We start from the raw sequence: 25493 nt of genomic DNA on the forward strand, positions 1-25493 counted from the left end.
TACCTTGTATACATCTGCTAAAAGATAGGTTTCATCTGCAGTTTGCCATGTACGATGTCCCACTTTTGTTATGCCCTTAGTTCTTGGTACGATATTCCTGCTACCATATCTGTCAGCATGTTACATCTACTTGTAGCTCCTTTTCTCAGTCTGTAGACCACATCTTTGATTCAGCGATAGTTTCCCCTAAACAGTTTTTCGTGAGCATGTGTTCGAGTAATTTCTCTTACCTCCTTCTAAAGTACTTCAGAAAGCTGCTTGTTTTATTTACTCTTTCGAACTCTTTAATGTTCCTTTCCCTTTCAGCCCACTCAATTTCTGCCACTCATTATCCACAGCCAGATTAGAAAGCTTTCGACAAGTTTCTGCCTTTCTCTTTTTAACGTCCTATTTTCTGAGCTATATGTAGTTACCCAACAAATAAAACAATTGTGTATTGCACATTTATAACGAGCAAGTACGATATGACATTTCAGAAGAACAAGGGTGTGAGTAACGATTATAGTGTATAATAAATGAAAACGGAAATGCAAATCTAAAATAACTTGTCAACAAGTTCCTGGTTTGATCCTGTCCTTCACACTGCTGTGGGGCACCTTGGTCTCAGACTATCCTTTAAACGATTGGTCCACCTACTTGGTTATGTTCCACGTCGTTTGCCCCTTCACTCCGCCGGCCGGAGTGGTCGAGCGGTTCTAGGCGCTACAGTCTGGAACCACGCGACTACTACCCCTCGCAGGTTTGAATCCTGCCTCGAGCATGGATGTGTGTGATGTCATCAGGATAGTTAGGTTTACGTAGTTCTAGGGGTCTGATGACCTCAGAAGTTAAGCCCCTTGGTCCTCAGAGCCATTTTTTGAACTCTTCCCTCTGCGATGGTAGATAGCGGTTTAGCCGACAAAAGCGGCTTTGACGAAAATTCGACTAAATAGCTACCACGCAAAAGCCACATAACTCCAGTCCGTGGGCAGTAGCTGAGTGTTAGTTAAACTATCAAGCTTTTGGGATTTTTGCAAGACTCGTTTGACAAAATTTCTAAAGTTCCCTTTAAGTTGGTTTATTGTTCAAAAATGGTTCAAATGGCTCTGAGCACTATGGGACTTACCTGCTGAGGTCATCAGTCCCCTAGAACTGAGAACTACTTAAACCTAACTAATCTAAGGACATCACACACAGCCATGCCCGAGGCAGGATTCGAACCTGCGACTGTAGCCGTCGCGCGGTTCCAGACTGTAGCGCCTAGAACCGCTCGACCACTCCGGCCGGCTGATTTATTATCTTTAAAACACGAAAAATGGCTGTCAAGTCCGTATTTAATATCCCTACATGAATTATGGGTTGTTACCGACTATCTGTATTACATTCTCACACCCGAAAGCAGCCAGAATATATTTAGTTCGATCCGATATTTTGAACGTCCTAAACAGTCACTGACCTACGACTATTTGCGAGTTAACACATTCAGACGCCAGTAGCCTTCTTGTAAAGAAGCGCTCGCCATAATGCCTCCTAATCTGCACGAAATGCGCCACGCGGAGTTTAGGTACGGCATGAAATGTTAACATGCCAATATCTCGTAAAAGAAACCATTCTCAAAGCTCAGACTTTCACAACATACTCAATGCTGTAGACGCTTTTCGTCAACGACTCGAGAATCGATGAAACGATCGAATTTCTTCATTTTGGTACAAATTTGATGACCTCGGTTTAACATAGACGTTTACCAGGAGACGGATCCTAGATCTGAGGCACAAAGACCTACGCACGGGAAATGTTGAATTCCTATTGGCTAGTATGTCACGTGGCCAATTAGATCATTTCGAGCACTTCTGTACTTGCGGTATTTCTAATGTCAGTCAGTCAGATTGTCACATGTAATTTAAACTAGAAATCTCCTAACTCCTAAATTAAATAAAATTTAATGAAAACAAAATACGATTCCTCGCTCGATCCAGTAGGCAGCGTCATCTGTGCCAGCGTGAGAACCAAAATCTGCTCTCCTCTCGTCTCCCCGGCTAGCTACGCTTTGAATGCAAGATAAAACTCGTTATAATTTGCTTAGTTACGACTTCTTTCGATTCTTTACTGATCTGAATTAACGCTATTTACGATATTTCGTAATAACTCCAGTATGTTCGTCCCAAACAGAGATCCTCCTTTCGCGTCTCCTCCACCGCCAAACATCACAGACATCCATCCCCGAGGCAGGACTCGAACATGCGACCTGCGACCGTAGCGGTCTTCTGGGTGTCTTCTCGCATATCGTAAAAGTAGGCTGTTTCTCGGGGTACTATTTAGCTACAAATATATTGCTTCTATACAAATAGTTTTTGGCACCACTTCTAACGCAATATATCTTTTTTGCTATTCTCCTGCTGCTTACGTTTCTCTTTGGTATGTGCTAAATAAAAAGCAAACGGCTTAAGGGACTTTCACCTAGCGAGGTGGCTTCTGGATCCTAGTCACGGTATGCCGATTTCTTCACATCGCTTCAAGAAAACGACCTCACCCATAAACTTTTTTCTTTAAAAACGGAAAAGCTAACTAACTGTAATGTCCTATTTCATCGACTTATTTTTTTCGAAGTCAGCTCTTTAGGAAGCTTCCATATGAATGATGTGCCTATACTTATAACGTTAGCCCGTAAAATTGAAAAATTAAATGACTTTGATGCTACAAATTTTATTTCAGTGAATTGTGACATAATTGTTTAATGGTTATACTGTTTTCGACTGTCTGGTGACTATCAATAGCCCTAAATCCCTGAAACCCTTTAAAATATGGGGTATTTGTTGTCAATAACAATATAGTCCTATAATGCTGTGAAATATGGGGCTATTATCGTTAACGCTATAGCCCTTTAAAGCTATAAGAATATAGGGCTATTGATGTAGACAAGTCACTCGAAACCAGTAGAACCATTAAACAGTTAATGCGAGAATTCACTGAAATAAACTTTATAGTTAAAAGTAATACACTAACTGTTGCCGTCTTCCAGTTGGTTGGGTTCTTTGAGGAAGGAGACCAGACATCGAGGTCATCGGTCTCATCGGATTAGGGAAGGACGGGGAAGGAAGTCGGTCGTGCCCTTTCAAAGGAACCATCCCGGCATTTGCCTGGAGCGATATAGGGAAATCATGGAAAACCTAAATCAGGATGGCCGGACGCGGGATGGAACCGTTGTCCTCCCGAATGCGAGTCCAGTGTCTAACCACTACGCCACCTCGCTCTGCCCTCTTCCAGTGATATGACAAATGAAAATATATTTTTCTTTGAACTTTTCTAAGACTACGCATATTTTTCTAAAATCTACGTCTCCATACATACTCCACAAGCCACCATACGGCGCATGGCGGAGGGTACACTGTACTACTACTGGGCATTCCGTTTCCCGTCCCACTCGCAAATAGAGAGAGGGCAAAACGATTGTCTGTATGCTAATGCAGATGCCGTAATTTCTCTTATCTTCTCTTCACAATTCTTATCCCAAATTTACATTGGCAACAACAGAATTGTTCTGTAGTCAGCCCCAAATGTCTGTTCTAAATAGTGCTCCACGAAAAGAACGTCGTCTTCTCTCCCAGGGATTTCCATTTGAGTTCGCGAAGCATCTCTATGATACTCATGTGTTGATCGAACCTACCAGTAACAAATCGAGCAGCATGCTTCTGAATTGCTTCGACGTATCCATTCTACTGGGGACAAGAACATTAAAACAAAATACTTGTCGCTAAGCAAACGAGATTTTTTTGTAGAGTATTGATGAGGCAAAAAGCAGTTAGGTAAAATATGTTTGCTTAAAAATAATAACAAAAATTCAATTGCAACAGACAAGAAACTATCATTATTATGCATAAACTGCTAATATTTGTCGCAATTGCCAATTTCATACATACACGAAACTACCTCCTGGGAATCTTATTTTGTGACTCAGTACGTATTTAGGTTATGCTATTCAAATAGAATGGATGAAACTGTGAGTCAACAACATCTTTACCTCGAAACATCGACAGCTGTAGCGTCGGTGCAAAATATCTTGCGACTTGGTACAGCGGCAGAAAGAGGACAAAGGTGAAAGTCCAACTAACTTCGTGCGAGTGGCCAAGCACTGAAACTATGGTTTCAAACCATCATTGTTGACAATAATGGGAAACTTTATGTAAGAGATTAGGTGCTTCGTTTCTGGCTTCAACTGCGACCTTAAATTGTCGTAAATACTCTAAAGACGTCGTGAACATTATATGTAAAACGATGCAAAGAAATGATAGGGTTAAGAAGAATGTTTGCACGAGATAGATTCTGCGTTTTTAGTGCGCTTTCCAGTTCGCCGTATTAGAAATTCTAACATCTATGAATTCAGAAGAGCACTTCACTTTTTGTCTTTGATCCTATAGTAGACTTCTTTGTCATTATCGAGTCCTTCGAAATGTCGATAACGTTTTGTTACGATACGAGATGATACATTATTGTTATAACAGCAAAAGATAGTCAGTCTTGTCATCAACTTAGATGTGGAGAACTAAGTAGGATGGAGAAAGGGCAGGAAAGAAACGATAGCCGTGATGAGTTGAAAAACCAGAGTGTATTAGGGGAATCACAGGAGGCATTTGAACGTCGCTTCTCCAGAGAGCGGGAACACTTGTATATGGCACTCAGTCATCAGCCTCGCGCGGTATTTACCGCGTTTAAATCGCTATTAATTATTTGACCGGTGTTCACTTAAATGGTTTGTCGATTCATGAATCGAGCAAATAAACAACTTCCGCAGATGCCGTTAACCTGTATTTCAATCGGTGTCACGCTTGTTAAGCAATAATATATGGTAATCAGACCACAACAGAAAGTACATGAAAATTGGCGTTTGTCGCGTGAATTTTGAAAATAAGCTTGACAACCCAATAGTGTAAAGTCGATTTCACATAACGAACGCTGTGCGATAACCATTAACTCAGTAGTGTGATGTGATGTGGATACGCGTTTGGAAACGGTGCAGCCATGCGAAACGAAAGCGCAGCAGGCCAAACGTTAACGCATCGGAGACAGTTCGCAAAATATTACCGCAACTGTCGCATACACGAGTTATTTCGTAGTCGACAATAGCCTCAATTTAGCGTGTGCCACGTGAAGCAGTTACTTGGTATAGACCAGCAATGGGAATGAGGAAAAAAGTAAAGTAAGTTTCGGGCATTGCATGAATAAGGGAGAAATGAACTGTCCCGTTGTGTTGCATACGTTAACCGTCAAGATTAGCGGAACACAGGACAGGAAAATGCTTGACAACAATATTCGTTTTAAGGTCGTATATAATTCATACCGAACAAACAGTCAGGTGAGAGAATGAACATCAATCGACCTATGCTATTGGACATCTATCATATGCGAGTACTACAATGTGGAATGGGACTCGAAACCAGGTCACTGACCTACCTTGATAATACTCCAAAAATTCAGCTAACGAATAGGTTTCGCGCACCTACTCATTGTTACAACTTTTCCCTAGCTCCATTCTACTCTCTCAAAACTCAGCAGAAGCTCGGCAAAAAAATGAAAGAAAAAACGCAGTTGACCTAGCACAACCAGGAGACAAAATACATGGGAGAGCGTTGTTGTGAGGCACAGAAACTTCCTTTACCCGTGGATGTTAATGCAACTATGTTCGATGACAGCCTCATTAACGTTTCGAAGGAACAGAGAGAAACTGATTGTAAGTCGATGATTTTTGTGCTCGGGTGGTGGTAGAGATATATAAGTAGAGCGAGAGAGAAAGAGAGAGAGAGAGAGAGAGAGAGAGAGAGAGAGAGACATTTCTTCGTACGTTAGATTATTTAGTATTATCTGATTTTGACATATACATGTGCCTGATCTGTACCTACGTCTACATCTACACAATTACTCTGCAATTCACAATAAAGTGCCTGGCAGAGGGTTCATTGAACCACCTTTAGCTAGTTCTCTACCGTTCCACTCTCGAGATGGAAAAATCTAACGCTTGAATCTTCCCGTACGATCTATGACTTCTATTTTCTACTATGATGGTTATTCGTTCCTATGTAAGGGGGGGCGCAAAAAAAAATAGTTTCACACTGTGAGGAGAGAATTGGCCATTGAAATTTCATGAGAAGGTCCTGAAACAGCGAAAAACGACTTTTAATGACTGCCACCCCAATTCGTACATCGTATCCGTGGCACTTTCTCCCTTATTTCGCGATAATACAAACCGAGCTGCCTTCTGTGAACTTTTTCGTTGTGCTCCGTCGAACATAACTGATGTGGATCCCACATCCCACAGCTGTGCTCCAGAAAAGGACGGACAAACGTAGTGTAAGCAGTCTCTTTAATAGACCTATTACATTTTCTAAGTGTGCTGCCAATAAATATCAATCTATGGTTTGGCTTCCCCGCAACACTATCAATGTGATCGTTCCAAATTAACTCATTTATAATTGTAATCCCTAAGTATTTAGTTGAGTATACAGCCTTCAGATTTGTGTGATTTATCGTGTAACAGAAATTTAGCACATTATTTTTAGTGTTCATATGGATGAATTCATACTTTTCATAATTTAGAGTCAGTTTCACTATTCACATATTTTCTCTAAATGATTTTGCATCTCGTTTTGATCACTGATGACTTTACATGAAGACAAACGACAGCATCATCTGCAAACAATGTAAGAGACCCGCTCAGATTGTCTCCTAAATCGTTTATGTATATCAGGAACAACAGAGGGTCCTATAACACTTCTTGGGAAATTCTAGACATTATTTCTGTTTTACTTGATGACCTTCCGTCAGTTATTACGAACTGTGACCTTTCTGACAGGAAGTCGCGAATACAGTGACGCAATTGAGACGATATTCCATAGGCACACAATTTAATTAGCAGTCGCTTGTGACGAACGGTGTCTAAAGTCTTCTGGAAATCTAAAAATATGGAATCAGTTTAACGTCGCCTGTCCATAACATTCCTATCTTCATGAGTATAAAGAGCTGGTTGTGTTTCATAAGAAAGATATTTTCTGAATCCGTCTTGACTATTGGTCAATAAATCATTTTCTTCAAAAATGGTTTAAATGGCTCTGAGCACTATGGGACTTAACTTCTGAGGTCATCAGTCCCCTAAAAATTAGAACTACTTAAAACTAAGTAACCTAAGGACATCACACACATCGATGCCCGAGGCAGGATTCGAACCTGCGACCGTAGCAGCAGCGCGGTTCCGGACTGAAGCGCCTAGAACCGCTCAGCAACAACGGCCGGCTGGTACGGATCTGTCTACAAGCGAGCGGTTGTATATACTTGCTAAGTATGGGCTATATTATGAAAGGAACCTAGCTTGCATACAATCTTGACTGGGGAACTCTGCCTCCCTTAAGTGTGTAACCTGCTTCGCTACACCTGGGATGTCTAATTCTAAGTTACTCATGTTGGCAGATGTTCTTGATACGAGTTCTGGAATATTTAGTTTCTCGTCTTTTGTGAAGGAACTTCGGTAAACCATGTCAGTAACTCTGCTTCAGTGGGTCTATCATCAGCAATATCACCATTGTTATCGCCTAGGTGAAGGTATTGACAGCATCTTGCCACTGGTGTACTTTACATACAACAGATTCTAACATTCTGTGTGGTGTCTGTTTGTTCTGTATCGTGTCTCCCTACCACTTTCGCGCAACGACGCTCTGAGCGTGTTTTTTAGGGAATTAACTAGTTTGAACCTGGGACCTGTTGCTGGTAAGGAGACGCCGGACCACACATGACATGTAGAATTCAGAAGAGTTAAGTGAGACTAGAGATGATATAACGAAATACTTAATGATCTCAGCGTCACCTCCACTGCACTCCCTGTAAAATAATCTAAATACTAACTAAATTTAGTGGAAGGGGTTCAAGGCTTTCCTATTTTTAGTTAGCTGGTAAAATAACTTCAAAAAAGCAGTTAAGTTTACCATTGGAAATTTTATTCTACTCGCAAAACATTGTTTATAAATTGCACTATTGATAAGAGGAAGTGTTTTAATACAGGATGGTAAAAACCAACTGCTTTCAACAAAAATGTGAACGAATATTCCCTGAATGGGTTTACAAGTTCTACAATGGATAGAAGGAAGACCTATGCCATATCACATCTATAATCTGGGTTTAAATTAAGTTTCACAAAAGAGAAAACTATCAAAATGGTTTACAGTGACCCTCAATTATCTTTAATTACTTATCTAACTTGTCGTAAATTGCAGTGGCTGATGTGGCTTCTCAATAACTATATAACATAAAAATCATCGCATTTCAGATTTTTACTTCAAGTGGCAAGCCGGCGTCTAGCGGTTCTAGGCGCTCAGTCCGAAACCGCGGGACTGCTACGGTCGCAGGTTCGAATCCTGCCTCGGGCATGGATGTGTGTGATATCCTTAGGTTAGTTAGGTTTAAGTAGTTTTAAGTTCTAGGGGACTGATGACCACAGATGTTAAGTCCCATAGTGCTCAGAGCCATTTGAACCTTTTTTTCAAGTGGCAAATGTGAACACCATAAACTTTAATTGACGATCGACACTAGTATTACGCAAAGAGGGGGTGTAACAGATGAGACTTCTGCAGTTCTGAGTGAAGCTTTATGCGCTGTTATGCGGCATCGCGTGCGTTCATTACCTTGTCGGTGTTCGTCAGGGGGGCGGCGGCCGGCGCAGCAGCCATCCAGCTCGCCGTCTTGGAACTAACTTCTCCTTACTAGCATTTACCGAAGTTGGTTTAAACAAAATATATGGCTGTGTTTTCATCTGACCAATCAGGGTCTACATGTTAACCTTAAGCTTCGCCTACCAAATTCTGTCTATCCAATGACAACGTTATACTTTTCGTGGTGGGACAATCTTTTTAAAGTTTGCAACGTAACAGAGACGCGAAAAAGTCTCACGCTAAAACTTGCAGCTGGTGTGGTCCTTTTAGCGTTATCGTAAGGTCTATACTGTTTTTCTGAGGGCTCTAGCTTTTAACATGGGCTGGGGGGTGGTCCTTGAAGTAACAGACGCGAAAAAGTCTCACGCTAAAACTTGCAGCTGGCGTTGTCTTAGTGGTTAGCTGGCGACGTGGGTGTGCAGTCCGTCCCTTATCGTAGGGCCTTATAGCTTAACACGGCTCTGCTCTCGGCTTCTGTTCTCGTTTCTCCCCTCGGAACTGCGTCTGTCTCACGGTGGGAAGGAATGACATGCACTTAGGCATTCTTGTGTTAGTCTGTGGTATTTCATTTGCTCACTCGTTACTCGTATTACTTTGGTTAATTTAATGTCACGATTTATTGGGAGCTATGTGACATACTACTGGATTTGCTTATCATGTCAGGGTTTTCATGGAAGGTGTTGGATTTGCCTGACCTCTTACAAGATTGTATTTGAGTTTTCTGCGAAATTTCGAGACAGATTTTCGTCGTGGAACCTATCGGAAGGATCTCGCACTGAAGTTCGTATTAGAATTCAAAGAATCGCACAGAATGAGTGAAGAAAGAGAAAATGAAGAGTGAGAATACCAACAGATTGTTCCGCGAGACGTAACAGACGTTAACAGCACGACGTAATCACTCTTCGGGATTACAATGCTATATTGTTACTGGACAACGTCTACAGATGACGTTTCTTTAATTTGTTCTACTTTCCTTCTCCCATGTTTCATTTAGTAATTAGATATTCTAGTTTCTGTTTCTCTTCGTCATTGGTATCTTTCGGAACTACAGCCATTTATTTGTTATCTGTAGCATATGTCTTTATACAAAACTATCCATAATACCACGACAGAATTACTCTTAAATGCAAGTTGGTTTAGCTGGCGTGTAGGCTTTTTATGTAGATATAATATCTGAAAATGTAAGGTCAATATTTATCATCCATGAATAGAAATAAAATATGCTGTCGGAGAGAATAATTGCTGTATATTTAAAAATTAGATACCTCTTCTGCGGCCTCAGCCCAGAAAGTCGTAGTAGACAGCGAAAAACATATACCCCACATAGTCGAGTATGCCCAACGTAAATGTTGTACTACAATAATTAGTGTTCTCAATATCCATGAACATACTGGATTAGCAGGCAGAGGTTTTATGCAGATGTTGCTACTGTCTACCTGAAAGTAATGTTGTTCCGTAACGATTATTACAAGTGATACTAAATGCAGGACATCTTTAAATTTAAAAAAAAGTAAAACAATGTCCATCGTAAAAAAAAAAAGAATCCGATCTCAGGGTTATTGGTATACCTATCGAATCTGTGGCAATCTTCAAATATCTAGATGAAATATTTCTAAACAATATGGAATGAGCAAAACATGAGAAATCAGTTGCGGTGTCCCATAAAGAAGAAAATTTTTCAAATACCTGCTGTTTTTGTTCTAGCAAACTGGCAGAACTGAATCCACGATTTTCATCTGTTTTCTTTGTCGTTAGTAGTATAGCGCTGCACGACAGAGCGTTTTTATCGCAATGAAAACTTATTCCAGATGTGGTGAATGTTGTGCAGAGACCATTCTCAAACTTTGTAGACTGACTGGTCAACATAATTTACCGAATAAGTCGACTGTGACGAGAATGATCGTTAAATTTGAAAAAACCGGTCCGGCGGTGGAAATTAAACCTTCGCGAGTTCCTCGTGTTAGACGTAAAGCGGAAAACAGCGCCTTAATGAGAGATAATGTGCTGCAACTCCAGTGGAATCATTTCGCTAACGTCCACAACTGATACTCCCAGAACCGGCATGGAACGAATTATGAAAGCAGATTCTCACCATTGAGCCTATAAAATCGTACTGACACAAAGACTGAAACAGAGAGCGGACAACAATTTCATCAAGAAAAAAATGTCCACTGATGAGGTACACTTTCTGTTGAATGACTTCTCGGGCGAACAGAACTGCAGGATTTGGCGAACCCATCACATCTACGAGTGACTGTGTGGAATGGCATTTGGGCTGAGGTCATAATTAAGGCATTAACAGTGGACTGCGAAGGCCGAAGCAATGTGTTAAGAGAGTTTTTAGGGTCTAAAGTGGATAGTGTTAATACTGACGAGGTTTCTGAACTTAAATTGCAATAATGTGTAAATTATTAATTTCATCAAGAAATTTGTGTATCATTAAGCAACCAAAAGCTGTGTCCTTTATAGCACACCTTATGGTGGATGGAAGACGTAGATTATATAATAATACTCTAATATGTCGGATGCGTCTTTAAACAAAATCCAGTACGAAACCCAGGCGTGGCCTGCTCTGAGCTATTAGTCAGTTCTTTCGAGTCCAGTGACCACAACAGAAAACATCGAATGAGTTCGTAGACTATTACTAGGATTGTAATATGGAAATGCTCGGTGAAGTATAATGGGAGTCTCTATAAGACACATGACGCTGTTTTCTTAAAGTCGTGTGGGTAAATATAGAAATGCAATATGCAATTGTTCTGGTGTCTCCATGGCATGTCCTGGAATAAGGGTGAAGTGTGTTCCCTCCGCCGCACACCGTACAATGACCTTTGGAGTACAGGTGTATATGTAGGTCAGAGAGTGACAAATAGCGGTGGAAAGTACCCACAGAAAGAAATGTACGGTACATTATGTAGATGTAGACATAAAATTTCCATTTAGACGGTGTACTAGTGCAGACTGAAAATTATGGTAATGAAGCGATGTCGAATTCGTTTCTGTTTCACAGTATACTCTCCTGCCAAGGCTGTACGCAGCGGTATTGCAGTTTTTCCGTGCTGTCGTGGAAGCTGGCTTTGTCAGCCTTTTGAAATGAAACTGTCTAAGTATCGCATCATCGTTTGATGAGGGCAACTTTCAAGGTAGGTCACAGGAAGTAATCACTTAAGCTCTATGTCAAGAGAAACAGATAGACGAGAAACCATTTCGAATCCCAACTGATCACCATTTTAGGCGCCACAGTGTTTACTGAAGTGATGTTCAAGACAAAGAACACTTTCCTGTGTGTCAGTAGAGGTCGTAGTAAAATCAAAATATGGTTAAGACGAGCTCGTAACGCAGCACTTTAGAAGGTAGCTGTGGTTTCTCCTCCGTCCTTTCATCTGACAGGATTATACTTAGTGAATTCTAGAATGTAGTTCTAGCTATCTTCCCATGCGACAATACATCCACCTTTTTTTAGATGAATTCTCACAAAGCTTTTGTTCACGATTTTAGTGATTGCTCTGTCCGTCCACGACACACAGAAAGCTGTAGACACAGGAAGACATTCGATACTGATCCACAAGCCCTCCTTATGAACAAAATATGAGCGTACGGAGTATCATCCCAACAGTGGGACTGGACTGAAGATTTTCTAGAAAATAGAACACTCGAACTTATTCTGAACTGGGGGACGTCTTCAGATGTGAAAGTAATCTGGGATCCGCTCCAAAGGAGTTTTTTTTTTTTTTGAGTCTTCAGTCTTCTGTCTGGTTTGATGCGGCCTGCCACAAATTTCCCTCCTGTGCCAATCTCTTCATCTCAGAGTAGCACTTGCCACCTACATCCTCAATTATTTGCTGGATGTATTCCAGTCACTGGCTTCCTCTATAGTTTTTGCCCTCTGCAGCTTCCTCTAGTTCCATGGAAGCCATTCCCCGATGTCTTAACAGATGTCTATAACCCTGTTCCTTCTTATCAGACTGCCGGCCGGTGTGGCCGTACGGTTCTAAGCGCTTCAGTTTGGAACCGCGTGACCGCTACGGTCGCAGGTTCGAATCCTGCCTCGGGCATGGATGTGTGTGATGTCCTTAGGTTAGTTAGGTTTAAGTAGTTCTAAGTTCTAGGGGACTGATGACCTCTGAAGTTAAGTCCCATAGTGCTCAGAGCTATCTGAACCATTTTTTATCGGTCTTTTCCACATATTCCTTTCCTCTCTGTGGAAAACCTCCTCATTCCCTATCTTATCAGTTCACTTAATTCTTGGTATTCGCCATTGTACCACATGTCAAATGCTTCGATTCTTTTCTGTTCCACATTTATCACAGTCCACGTTTCCCTACAATACAATGCTGTGCACCAAACGCACATTTTCAGAAATTTTTTCCTCGAATTGAGGCTTATGTTTGATACCAGTAGACTTCTCTTGTCCAGGAATGCCGTTTTCGCCAGTGCTAGTCTGCTTTTGATTTCCCCATTGCTCCGTCCGTCATTGGTTATTTTGCTTCCAAGGTAGTAGAATTCTATAATTTCATCTACTTCGTTACCACCAATCCTGATATTAAATTCCTCGCTGCTCTCTTTTCCACTACTTCTCATTACTTTCGTCTTTCTTCGATTTACTCTCTGTCAATATTCCGTACTCATTGCACTGTTCATTTCATTCAACAGATGGTGTAGTACTTCACTGTCACTCAGGATAGCAATGTCAAGTGAATCGTATCACTGATATTATCCTTTCACCTTGAATTTTAATTCCAAGCCTGAACCTTTCTTTCATTTGCATAATTGTTTCTTCCCTGTCTTACACCCTTTTCAGTCCGAGCACTTCTTTCATGGTCGTCCACTCTCATTATTCCATCGTGACTCTTGTACATATTGTATTTTACCCTTCTCTCCCTATAGCTTACCCCTATTTTTCTAAGAATTTCGAACCATTCTACACTGTCGAACGCTATTTCCAAGTCGACAAATCGTATGAACGGAAGCGTGATGTGAACATTATTTTTCGAAGTATTTATAAATGACCTAGCAGATAACGTTTCATGAAGCTTTTCGCTGATGATGTTGTTGTATACAGACAGGTAGCGACGCTAGAAAATTGTAGTGAAATGCAGGACGACATGCAGACGATTGATTGGTGCAGGGAGTGGCAATTGACGCTCAACACAAACAAATGTAAAGTACTACTAATACATACACAGAAAGATACTTTACTGTATGATTACACAATTGTAGAAGAATCACTGGAAGCAGTTACTTCTGTAAAATATCCAGGAGTATGGATACGAAGCGATTTGAAATTGATCGACTGCGTAAAATTAAGCGAGGGTAAGACAGATGCCAGACTGAGAATCCTCAGGATATGTCGTTCATCATGTAATGTCTCCACAGAAAATACCCTCTACCACGCACCATTTAATCATTTTCAATAAAATCATCCACATTCATTCACTTTGGTAAAGTTGTCTGATCCGATTTTCTCGTAATATATGCGGCGACAGCTCGTCGACGCCAAAGTATTTTCTAGTGCATTTATTCTTTGAAATAACAGAGATGAATATATGCATTCTCCATGGTTGTTGGAGAGGTAACTAGGACAGCTTCTGGAGTTTCTGTTGAGGGATTGACGTGTTTCTAAGGGATACATATTCTGCTTTTCTTCTCGCTAAAGCGAGCCAGTTAACATTTGTGCAGCTGGCGGTATGTTTTGAAAAGAAAGAGATTGTAAAAGGAAATTAGTTAAGGCGTGGAATCACCGGAGATCTGGCCATGTAATGGAGATGGATTTAATACACGATTTCCTCCATAAATAAGGTTTGTGACTTTTTTGTTCTGGAGTGAATGAACGAATGAGTTTTTTCTGAATCATTTGTTGATCACGTTGGCCCTGTAATTAGTGGCGAAGTTTCAGCTGTGTCGAAGAGAGCCTTCAATCACTGAGTCTGTGTTAAATCGTCGAAAAAGGCTTCGTACACATCTGGAATTCGCAATCTTTCGTAAAAGGAACAAATTGTCCAAACGATTGATTCTCCCGACTGACTGCAGTGTTTAACAGTAATAATAAATGTAAAGATCTCTTACAGCGAGCCAGCCTCTGATTACCAAGACGAAGGACTCCAACAAAGATTCTATTTGGCTGATTCCTTTTATCACTATATTACGTAATGAAATCTTAGGTTAAAAACTATACATAGATAAAGGAAAGGGAGAGAGAGAGAGAGAGAGAGAGAGAGAGAGAGAGAGAGATAGAGATAGAGAGAGAGAGAGAGAGAGAGAGAGAGAGAGCGAATGAAAATAGAGATAACACTAATAATTCTCCATTAGTCTAATTTTTCGCCTGTCTTATCATGGATCAACCAAGAACTGGGAGGGCCTTACTTTACTGTATAGACTTAGGTGTGAAGGTGAAGGGATCTTAAAGACAACAGATACACGTCTATACAGACAAGACATTACACAGAGAGAGCGGCTAGATGCATTGATCATCTACTCTTAGATTAAAGAGACGGCAACTTGTTATCCGAACATTAAAATGTTAAAATGAACAAAGGAAGTAACTTACAAAACACTCCTTCGACAAATACTGAATATTGCTCTTCAGTATGAGATCCGTACCAGATAGGACGGATAGAGAAAACAGAAAAGATCCAAGGAATAGCTGCGCGTTTCGTTGCAAGTTACTGTAGTAAGCACGAAAGCGTCACAGAGATGATCAACCAGCTCCTTTTAGAGACGCTACAAGAAAGGTATTCTTCATCACGTTATGGCCAACTGTTTAAGTTCCTAGAGCGTACGTTCCCAGAAGAGTCAAGCAGTAAATTGCTTCCTCCAACGTATATTTCGCGGCAAGACCGTGAAGGTAAAATTGGAGAGATTCGAGCCCACAGGGAGGCAATCGTTTTTTTCGTGAACTGTTAACGACTGGACTGGAAAAGGTGGGGAATGACAGTGGTTTATAATGCACTCTCCGCCTCACACATCAGCGTGGCTAGCGGAGTATAGATGCAAATGGAGATCTTGCAGAAAAATCTCTGTGTACTGTTCTTGAATATTGTTAGATTCTGGGTAAAAATGTTTCCCGTCACGTGCATCTCCTGGTTGCATCTTTTTGTTCATTAACATCATTTATGTCAAGCCCGTGCCTTCTTCAATGTCTCTTCAACACACAATGAAACTTTTCTACCATTTCGTGTGTGGTAGCCATCACAGTGGTCGAATATGTAATCTTTTTATATGCAGTCTAGTGAACATGCTAGAGTGAGCACATCGTTCATATGCACTCTGTAGCAACCATTTATTCAAAGACAAAAGTTTTCATCACTAGGATTGCATCTGAAAAATCCTGTTATTTGCTGTGAGACCTATAAAACTGCATCTGGTGGGACTCTATCGTAGAAACTGAATAGAATACTGAGCAGTAATACATGTACTTTTTCCCCGGATACACACACATCAAAAAAAAGTATTGCATCGTCTCGGTTCCGAGAATTCCAAGGCCGGTACAGAAAACTGGAATAGAGATCACCATCAACATCATTTCCGCCCTTTTTATTACTCATGGAAACAACATACTGTTTGTTGCAATACAGCGAGACCTTCAGAGGTGGTGGTGCAGACTGCTGTACACACCTGAACCTCCAATACCCAACATCACGTTCTCTTGCATTGATGCATGCCTGTATTTGTCTTGGCATATTATCCACAGGTTCATCAAGGCACTGTTGGTTCAGATTATCCCACTCCTCAACGACGATTCTGCGTAGATCTCTCAGTGTGGTTTGTGGGTCTCGACATCCATAAACCGCCCTTTTCAACCTTTCCCAGTCAAGGTCGATGGGGTTCATGTCTGGAGATCGTGCTGCCCATTCTAGTCGAGCGATGTCGTCATCCTGAAGGAATTCATTCACAAGATGTGCACCAACGGGGGAGCGAATTGTCATCCATGAAGTTGAATGCCCCAGCAATATGCTGCCGATGTGGTTGCACTATCTGTCGGAGGATGGCAATCACGAATCGTACAGCCGTTACGGCGCCTTCCATGATCACCAGCGGCATACGTCGGTCCCACATAATGTCACCCCACAACATCAGGGAACCTCCACCTTGCTGCACTCGCTGGACAGCGTGTCTAAGGCGTTCAGCCTGACTGGGTTGCCTCCAAACACGTCTCCGACGATTATTTGGTTGAACGCATATGCAACACAAATCGGTGAAGAACACGTGATGCGAATCCTGTGCAGTCCATTCAGCATGTTGTTGGGCCCGTCTGTACCGCGGTACATGGTGTCGTGGTTGCAAAGCTGGACCTCGCCATGGACGTCAGGGGTGAAGTTACGCATCATGCAGCCTATTGGTTCAAATGACTCTGAGCACTATGGGATTTAACATCTGAGGCCATCAGTGCCTTAGACTTAGAACTACTTAAACCTAACTCACCTACGCACATCACACACATCCATGCCCGAGGCAGGATTCGAACCTGCGACCGTAGCAGCAGCGCGGTTCTGGACTGAAGTGCAGCCTATTGTTCACAGTTTGAGTCGTAACACGACGTCCTGTGGGTGCACGAAAAGCATTATTCAACATGGTGTCGTTGCTGTCAGGGTTCCTCCGAGCCATAATCCGAAGTTAGCACTCATCCATTGCAGTAGCAGCCCTTGGGTGGCCTGAGCGAGGCATGTCATCGACAATTCCTGTGTCTCCTCCATGTCTGAACAACATCGTTTTGGATAACACGAGCCGTGTACCTCCTTCCTGGTGGAATGACTAGAACTGATCGGCTGTCGGACACCCTCCGTCTAATAGGCGCTGCTCATATACGGTTGTTTACATCTTTGGGCGGATTTAGTGACATATCTGAACAGTCAAAGGGGTGTGCCTGTGATATATCCATGGTCAACATCTATCTTCAGGAGTTCTGGGAACTGGGGGTGATGCAAAAGTTTTTTTGATGTGTGTACTCAGCATCTGTAACCAGACTTTTCTGCAGCCAACTTTTAAGATTTTACTTCCCCTTCCAGTACTAAAGAAAAGGTTTTAAGCTACACCTACAAATAGTACTCTTACTTTAGTTTTTGGGTTTGTTCGTCGCGCAATAAACGATTTCATTTCTTACCTCGTCTTTAAGAAAATGGATGCAGGTGAAAGAGAACTGTCAGACGCTTCTGGCGCATTCCGCTGATAACCTCATTTTAACCTGCGTTCTTCGTGCGCGTTTAATTACTACGAACACTGAATAGTCTCATTGTGTGCAATAGATTCCAGCTAATAAATTTCTGATGTAAACATGTGGACGGATTGGTAGGTTTAAAAAGAAAAAAGTAATGTAATTACGAAATCTCCTTTGTAATTATGAGTGTACTCTGCTTTTATGTCATCTGAGACCTGATGTTTCCATTTCTTTCTCTCTGTGGGCAAAATATGTTTACTTCTCCACTAGTCACTTTACTAATTTAGTATTTTTGCTTAAATTACTTCGTGAACCCATATCTTCCAAGTGAAATTTTGGAAGCGAGAATCCGTTCTTGTTGAAATGTTTTGGTACATTTGGAATTTTGATCTGCTGTGATGACTTGATTCCCCGCGGTTACATGTAACCCTTGGATAGTTCTTTTTCACTGTTACATCACATCATTTCTTACCCCCTGTTACTTAACAGCTGATTTATTGTTATCATTCTGTTTCTATCGTTGTATATTTGTTACGTTATAACAAAGTACCGATTATACTAAATTGTTGGAAGTTTCGGTCGATACGGAATAGTAAAGTGCATCCCGTCAGTTCCTCTGCTTCCTAAGTATTTCCAACAACTTTTGTACGCCACAGTTTCATCAAGTCTTTCATGCTCTTGCGCTGGGTGCCTGAACTCCTCCTCTCTGCTTCTTGGAAAGAAAACGCGCGTTAGTTTAATAGAATGGTATAAGATAATTTGCTGAAAGTGGTGTCCTTCGGCAGCTGCAACCTTTTTCCATTTTTGGGTAACTATTGGATTAAGAGATTAAAACATGCAGTTTCTTTTGAGATGATCCACTCATGGGCCACTTTTAGAGACTGTTAAAAGATGTGAAGTTTTGTTCAGAAACGCCATGCTGCCTGGATCGTAACAAATGGTAATAGAAAGGGCCGATGTCTGGTGAATGCGGTGGGTGGGGTGAGACGACTCATCGGAGTACTTTCAAGCTTCCCTTCATTCGGCTTGACACAGAGCGTGTTGTCCATAACCTTGCACAAGCGAACGATGACTTTCGCAGCAGATGTCTTGAGATAAAAGCAGAAGAGAAACACTTCCTGCAAATGCTGTTTTGTTGGTACAATAGCCGACAAGAACAGTGAAACACGAAGAATAACCAGTGCTCCAGCGGTGATTGAGCAGCGATTCTGCATGGCGGTTGCAGGCAGCGCTGACCAGCAAGGTGCTGTCGTACCGGTTATTCTTCGTGTTCTACTCTCCCTGTAACTAAACATCGATAAAACGAATATCACAATGTTTCTTTTAATTTTAAAAACCAACAGCCTCAGTTGCAAAGTTTACCTAGCTTTACCTAGGTTTACGTCGGTATAACCCAACCTCCTTCAGAATAAAAGTAACTACAGTTGATCCATAGTGGACATCGTCAAGCTAAAACTACAAATCCATAAATTATCGTCAGACTTTAAAAACTTATCTGAAACTGCCTCGGCCCCACTTCACCGATGCGTCAGTCACGACCGCGTTGCGTCAGTCACGAGTGCTGTACTGGAACTGACCGTAGCGTCATGAGGCCCGCCTAGGCGGACACAATGCCTTGCGCCTGTGCATAAACTGTGTGATGGGTACTTGTTGGGACAAGACGCGAACCTAACTCCTGACATTGAATTTACTAGTAAAGTGAAATAGAGGAAAGGTATAGCTAAGGAAAAGGGCGTATATGTTATCCTGTGCAGAACGTACTTATATCGACTGTCTTAACATTTATGAAGTATTAGTTGGTTATGATATGAGGAAGACATAACGTGCTTACAACGAAGGGCCTGTCTAGGAAAATTTTTTGCTTAAGAAATTATTATCACTAGGCCCAAAAATTAAGACGTAAATGTAAAGCATTTGCTTAGCTATGGTTACAACGCATGAACATCCTATTGAATTAACACACAAATGGTCATGCATGAACTTATGAACAAGTCTACATGTAATCTGTAACATCCGGCAATACGGGGCATATAAAATTGAATATCACACTAGACTAATTTGAGGCCGCTCTGTAGAATGGACAAGTAAAAATCCGCTTTGAAAAGAATTTCGTTTTTGATGGGAAACAAACAGACGTCTTCCGCCGACAATAAGCATTGCTTGAACGATGTGATGAGCAGTACATGTCTGAGCTGACTCCATTTACATGTTGCGAAAACGAAAAGATTTGAAACTTTTCGAAAAGTATCCGACAAATGTGTAAAAGTTGAAAGGCAAGGTTGCAGCAATCGTGTTTTGTGGTTTAAACATCAGCACCCTTGCATGACGACATGGAGCTGTCACAGCACACTCGGTTATTATAATAAACGTCTACGTTGCTGAGATAAAATATATATTTGTTGTCCCTACTTTATGCGGTGTATGTAGAGGGTGAGCTAAGGGTGTTGAAAATACAGCTACATGTTAAATTAACAGTATATCAGAAGTGTCTTAGGAAAAGTATGTCAAGCGTGTGAAGTAACTTTCGTTATTTTTTGTTTTCATTTTATTGGCTTTCACTTTTATATTCGCAATATACGAAAGCGCTCTTATTTACTCTGAATATCATATTTTCACAAACCTGCAAGGCAGCGAGTTGGCCATGACGTATTTTTAAAAAAAAACTGCAATGATATCTGGTTCAAACATAACAAAACATAAAAATTATGAAAAACATATTCTGTCTTACAAACAAACAACAAATTCATAAAGGAAAACTTCTGTATACTCTTTCCCCTCTTGTACGGAAGAGCTGTGCAAGGCAATTAGACAACAATCTAAAAAATGTATGCCTGAGAAGTAATTATAAATGAACTGTAGTAATGAAACTTGTGCTGTCATAATAAGAAGCCAAAGCTGCACTGTAATAATAATTAATCGTCTTGATGTAAAGAGAAGGTTTTCATACTGTAAAGTTAACAATCTAAGTGCAAGAATCTTGAACAGTATAAACTGCCTGAATAATGAACTTTTACGTAAAACCTACGAGAATTAGTTTTGCAAAACTGATGCCAGATCCCAGAACTAAAACTGATACACAACGTGGGAAAATCTAACTGTCTCTGAATGTCATAAGTTGGCCCTGATTGAATAGCAAGCAACATCAAAATATTTAGTTCTTACCATTATTCAGCGCAGATCTGGAAAACGTGTTGCAGTACTGCTCTGTCTTGCGCGCCGCTATACTAAAGCCACAAATTACTATATCTACACAGAAACTCACGTGAGAAGCAATGAGTTCTCTATTAGTTGCAAATCGAAGCATTTTCGGAACACAGTTGGATCCTTTTCTACTTTTGAAAAAACCATGATCAATTAAAAAGTGTAAGAGAAACGTAGGTGAAAAATGGCACTGTAATAATAAAAGAGTGACTTCAAAAAATTACCTTGTAATTCCTCTTCACGCAAATAAAAGATTCCATTACACTCCGTCGTTCTCAGATCAGTTACAATTACATAATTATCTTAATTAAACACATTGATAAATTGAGACTTTACGCTTGAAACATAACATTACAATTGCTTCCTCACTTTAACACAGCTAACCACTATCTGCTACTGCGCCTTCTAGCACACCAAAGATCAGAACCTAACTTCTGCGACACAGCTTTACAACATCGCTGCTCTCTCACAATCGATTCAGATACCAAAATTATACATGACACCTATCACGCTGTGACCAGGAGCGTTTTCACGCTGAAAAGTTCGCTATGTCTCATGCTCCTCAATTTCTTGAGTAGGGCGTCAGGCGCTTGTTTCCGTCGATGACGCCAAATTCCCGTGGGATTAAGACGTTCTTTGTCTCCATATACACAGCAGGTGGAGTCGGTTCCTCCTGAGTCAGCTCAGAAGTTTGTTGTAGCGTCCGTGATTAAACAAAAAAAACTGTTAGCGTGAATGATAATAAAAACAAAGTAGAAACCGTAAGTTAAGTGTCAAACTTCACCACAAGATACCATATAACTACATCACTCAGTTTTGCGAAGTTTTCTGTGTGGAATAAACATTACAGTACAAATTGTGACAGCCAGAGTGTCGTATTATTTGTAGGTAACTACTTATGAAGAGTCTTCAACCCATTTACAATTGTTTCAAAAAATGTTCAGCTGTGTGTGAATTCCTAAGGGACCAAACTGCTAAGGTTATCGGTCCCTAGACTTACACACTACTTAATCTAACTTTAACTTACGCTAGGGACAACACAAACACCCATGCCTGAGGGAGGACTCTAACCTCCGGCGGGAGATACAATTGTATGTTATTTGGTTATTTATAGTAATATGCCCTGTTATGTTAACGTATTACTTTATGTACGAAGTGTAATTTCTATTTTAATTCCGCTTTCAAAACTAATTTGCTGTATCGTGTCAAGCATCTAACACTTAGGAGAAACGGAGGACGTTTTAACGACCACCCTTTCGGTAGGACAAATTGCCATTCCTGTTTTCCTTGTGCAGACAACCTGCCGGATGCCCTGCAGACGGACTGCTCCAAGTGCAGCGAGAAACAGAAGGACGGCGCTGAAAAAGTCGTCAACTTCCTCATCGAGAACCGGCCGGATCAGTGGAAGGAGCTGGAAGCGAAATACGACCCCACTGGCATCTACAAGCGGAAGTACGAGGCGCGTTTGAAAAAGCAGTAAGAGGCATCGGCGTCGGGAGGTACTGCTGTGACGCGAGCACCAACGAGTTGTCTGGCAAGAACTTCTCCCGTATATGCAACTCACAAACAAAGATACTCTGTTGTACTCCAGTTCGCTCTATAAATAAATAAAAGCACCTTTCATTTATTTTATTGTACTTTTTAAATCTTGTAACGAATGTGTGTGTGAGTTTACTAACGACGGTACATCTACCACGGGGGATTACAATGATTTTTGTGTTTAACTACACTGATGGGATGAGAAGTTTTGTACTGTGAACTCCTCGGCGAAAAGCTACCAGACTAATGCTCCAGTAGTTCCATGACTGTGTTATTTTTTCCTGTAAGTTAGAGTGGGTAGAGGTCATTGTTGGCAACCGGAATAAAATATTGGATCTCTTTACCGATCTCTCAGTTCAGATGATACAGTTGATGAAAAGTTCAAAGAAAACTTGAGTTTGACTTCAAATACATACCCGACTCATACGACTGTAGTTAGTGGTGACTTTAATTTGCCCTCAATATGTTGGCGAAATACATGTTCATTTCCGGAGGTAAGCATGAAACATCATCCGAAATTGTGCTATACGCATTCTCTGAAAACTATTTCGAGCAGTTAGTTTATGAGCCACTCGCAAACAGCAAACGGTTGTGAAAACACACTTGACCTCTTAGCAACAAATAATACTGAGTGAAAAACGGGCATCAAAACGGTTAGAGGGATCAGTGAACACAAGGCTGTCGTCACGACATTGAGTATTGTAACCCCTACATCCTCCAAAAATAAACAAAAAAGGTGTATCTATTCAAAAAAAGCAGATAAAAAGGCTCTAAGCACTATGAGACTTAACATCTGAGGTTATCAGTCCCCTAGATTTAGAACGACTTAAACCTAACTAACCTAAGGACAGCACACACATCCATGTGCGAGGCAGCATTCGAACCTGCGGCCGTAGCAGCAGCGCGGTTCCGGACTTAAGAGCGTAGAACCGCTCGGCCACAGCGGCCGGCCCAGCAGATAAAAATTCACTTGATGCCTTCCTAAGAGACAATCTCCACTCCTTCCAAATTAACAGTATAAATGTAGACCAGATGTGGCTTGAATTCAGAGAAATAGAATCGGTAGCAATTGAGAAATTTAGACCAAATAAATTAACAAACGACCGAGCTGATACTCCTTGGTACACAAAACTAGTCAGAACACTGATGCAGAAACAACGAAATAAACGTGCCAAATTTAAACAGACGCAAAATCTCCAATACTGGCGATCTCTTACAGAAGCTCGAAATTTAGCGCGGACATCAGTGCGAGATGCTATTAATAGTTTCCTCAACCAAACTTTGTCGAGAAACCAGGCAGAAAATACAAAGAGGTTCTGGTCGTATGTGAAGTATGCTAACGGCAAGACACAATCAATGCCTTCTCTGCGCGATAGCAATGGAGACACTATCGAAGACAGTGCTGTCAAGGCAGAGTTACTAAACACAGCCTTTCGAAGTGCCTTCAAAAAACAAGACAAAAGAAATATTCCAGAATTCCAATAAAGAGCCGCTGCCAACATGAGTAACGGAGAAATAGATATCCTCGGAGTACTGAAGCAACTTAAATCACTTAATAAAAGCAAGTATTCTGGTCCAGACTGTATGCTGATTAGATTGCTTTGCCGGCCGGTGTGGCCGTGCGGTTCTAGGCGCTTCAGTTTGGAACCGCGTGACCGCTACGGTCGCAGGTTCGAATACTAACTCGGGCATGGGTGTGTGTGATGTCCTTAGGTTAGTTATGTTTAAGAAGTTCTAAGTTCTATGGAACTGATGACCACAGATGTTAAGTCCCATAGTGCTCAGAGCCATTTGAACCACTTTTTTGAACCTCGAAGAAAACGGTCTATTGACACAGCTTCAACACGGATTTAGAAAACATCGTTCTTGTGGAACACAACTAGCTCTTCGGTCCCACGAAGTGTTGAGTTCTATCGACAAGGGGTTTCAAATTGATTCCGTATTTCTGGATTTCAGGAAAGCTTTTGGCACTGTACTACACTAGCGGCTTGTGGTGAAATTGTGTGCCTATGGACCATCGTCTGAGTTGCCGGACTGAATTGGTGATTTCCTGTCAGAGAGGTCACAGTTCGTAGTAACTGACGGAAAGTCATCGAGTAAAACAGAAGTGATTTCTGGCATTCCCCAAGGTAGTGTTATAGGCACTTTGTTGTTCTTTATCTATGGAGGGCATTCAAAAAGAAACGCGCCGGAGGCATAATTACAGAAACCAGTACCTGTATGTTAGAATTATTGACCATGCTGTTGAATCACCTGTCCCACAGTGACATAAGGCGGTTAATGGCTGTCTCATAAAATTCCCGGGGCTGCGATGTTAAACAGTTCCCATGTACAGCTGGACGTCATCGTCCGAGGTGAATCGTTTGCCCCACAGAGCCTTTTTAAGAGTACTGAAACTGGCGTCATTACAGGGAGAGGGGTCCAGATCGTATGGACGGTGGCCGAGATCCCCCAGTTTGAATTTCTGCAGGAGTACCACGACTGTGCATTGTCGTTTTGATTTGATCGCTTGGCGAAGTGTGGTCAAAAATTGCGAGTGGCGCTGGGCGTTCACTGTTGTCCAGTACTGCAGGAAGTAAATCAGAAGGGGCCATTTTTGGTCCCCTTAAAAAGCCTCTGAGGGGCAAACGATTAACCTCGGACGACGAAGTGCAGCTGTACGTGCGGAAGTGGTTATCATCGCGGTCTTGGGAATTATATGAGACAGCCATTCACCGCCTTGTGTCACAGTGGAACAATACATCTAACATACAGGTACTGGCTTCTGTAGTCATGCCCCTGGCTCGTTTCTTTTTGACACACATAACGATTTGGGAGAATCTGGGAAGCGCTCTTAGGTTCTTTGCAGATGACGCTGACGTTTATCAACTAGTAAAGTCATCGGAAGATCAAAACAAATTGCAAAATGATTTAGAAAAGATATATGTATA

The 25493-nt window shown here is 41.4% G+C and overlaps 1 protein-coding gene across 1 annotated transcript in view; it reads left to right on the forward strand.

Annotated features, from left to right (window-relative positions):
• Positions 1-22651, forward strand: part of LOC126272387 (ejaculatory bulb-specific protein 3-like) — a 39823-nt gene extending 17172 nt beyond the window's left edge. The window contains exon 2 of the mRNA XM_049975205.1: positions 22320-22651. Coding sequence (XP_049831162.1) covers positions 22320-22504 — 185 coding nt within the window. The 3' untranslated portion in view covers positions 22505-22651. The remainder of the gene's footprint in view (positions 1-22319) is intronic.
• Positions 22652-25493: the final 2842 nt, after the last annotated feature.

The sequence above is a fragment of the Schistocerca gregaria genome, chromosome 5 (assembly GCF_023897955.1).
Source record: "Schistocerca gregaria isolate iqSchGreg1 chromosome 5, iqSchGreg1.2, whole genome shotgun sequence".
NCBI lineage: Eukaryota > Metazoa > Arthropoda > Insecta > Orthoptera > Acrididae > Schistocerca > Schistocerca gregaria.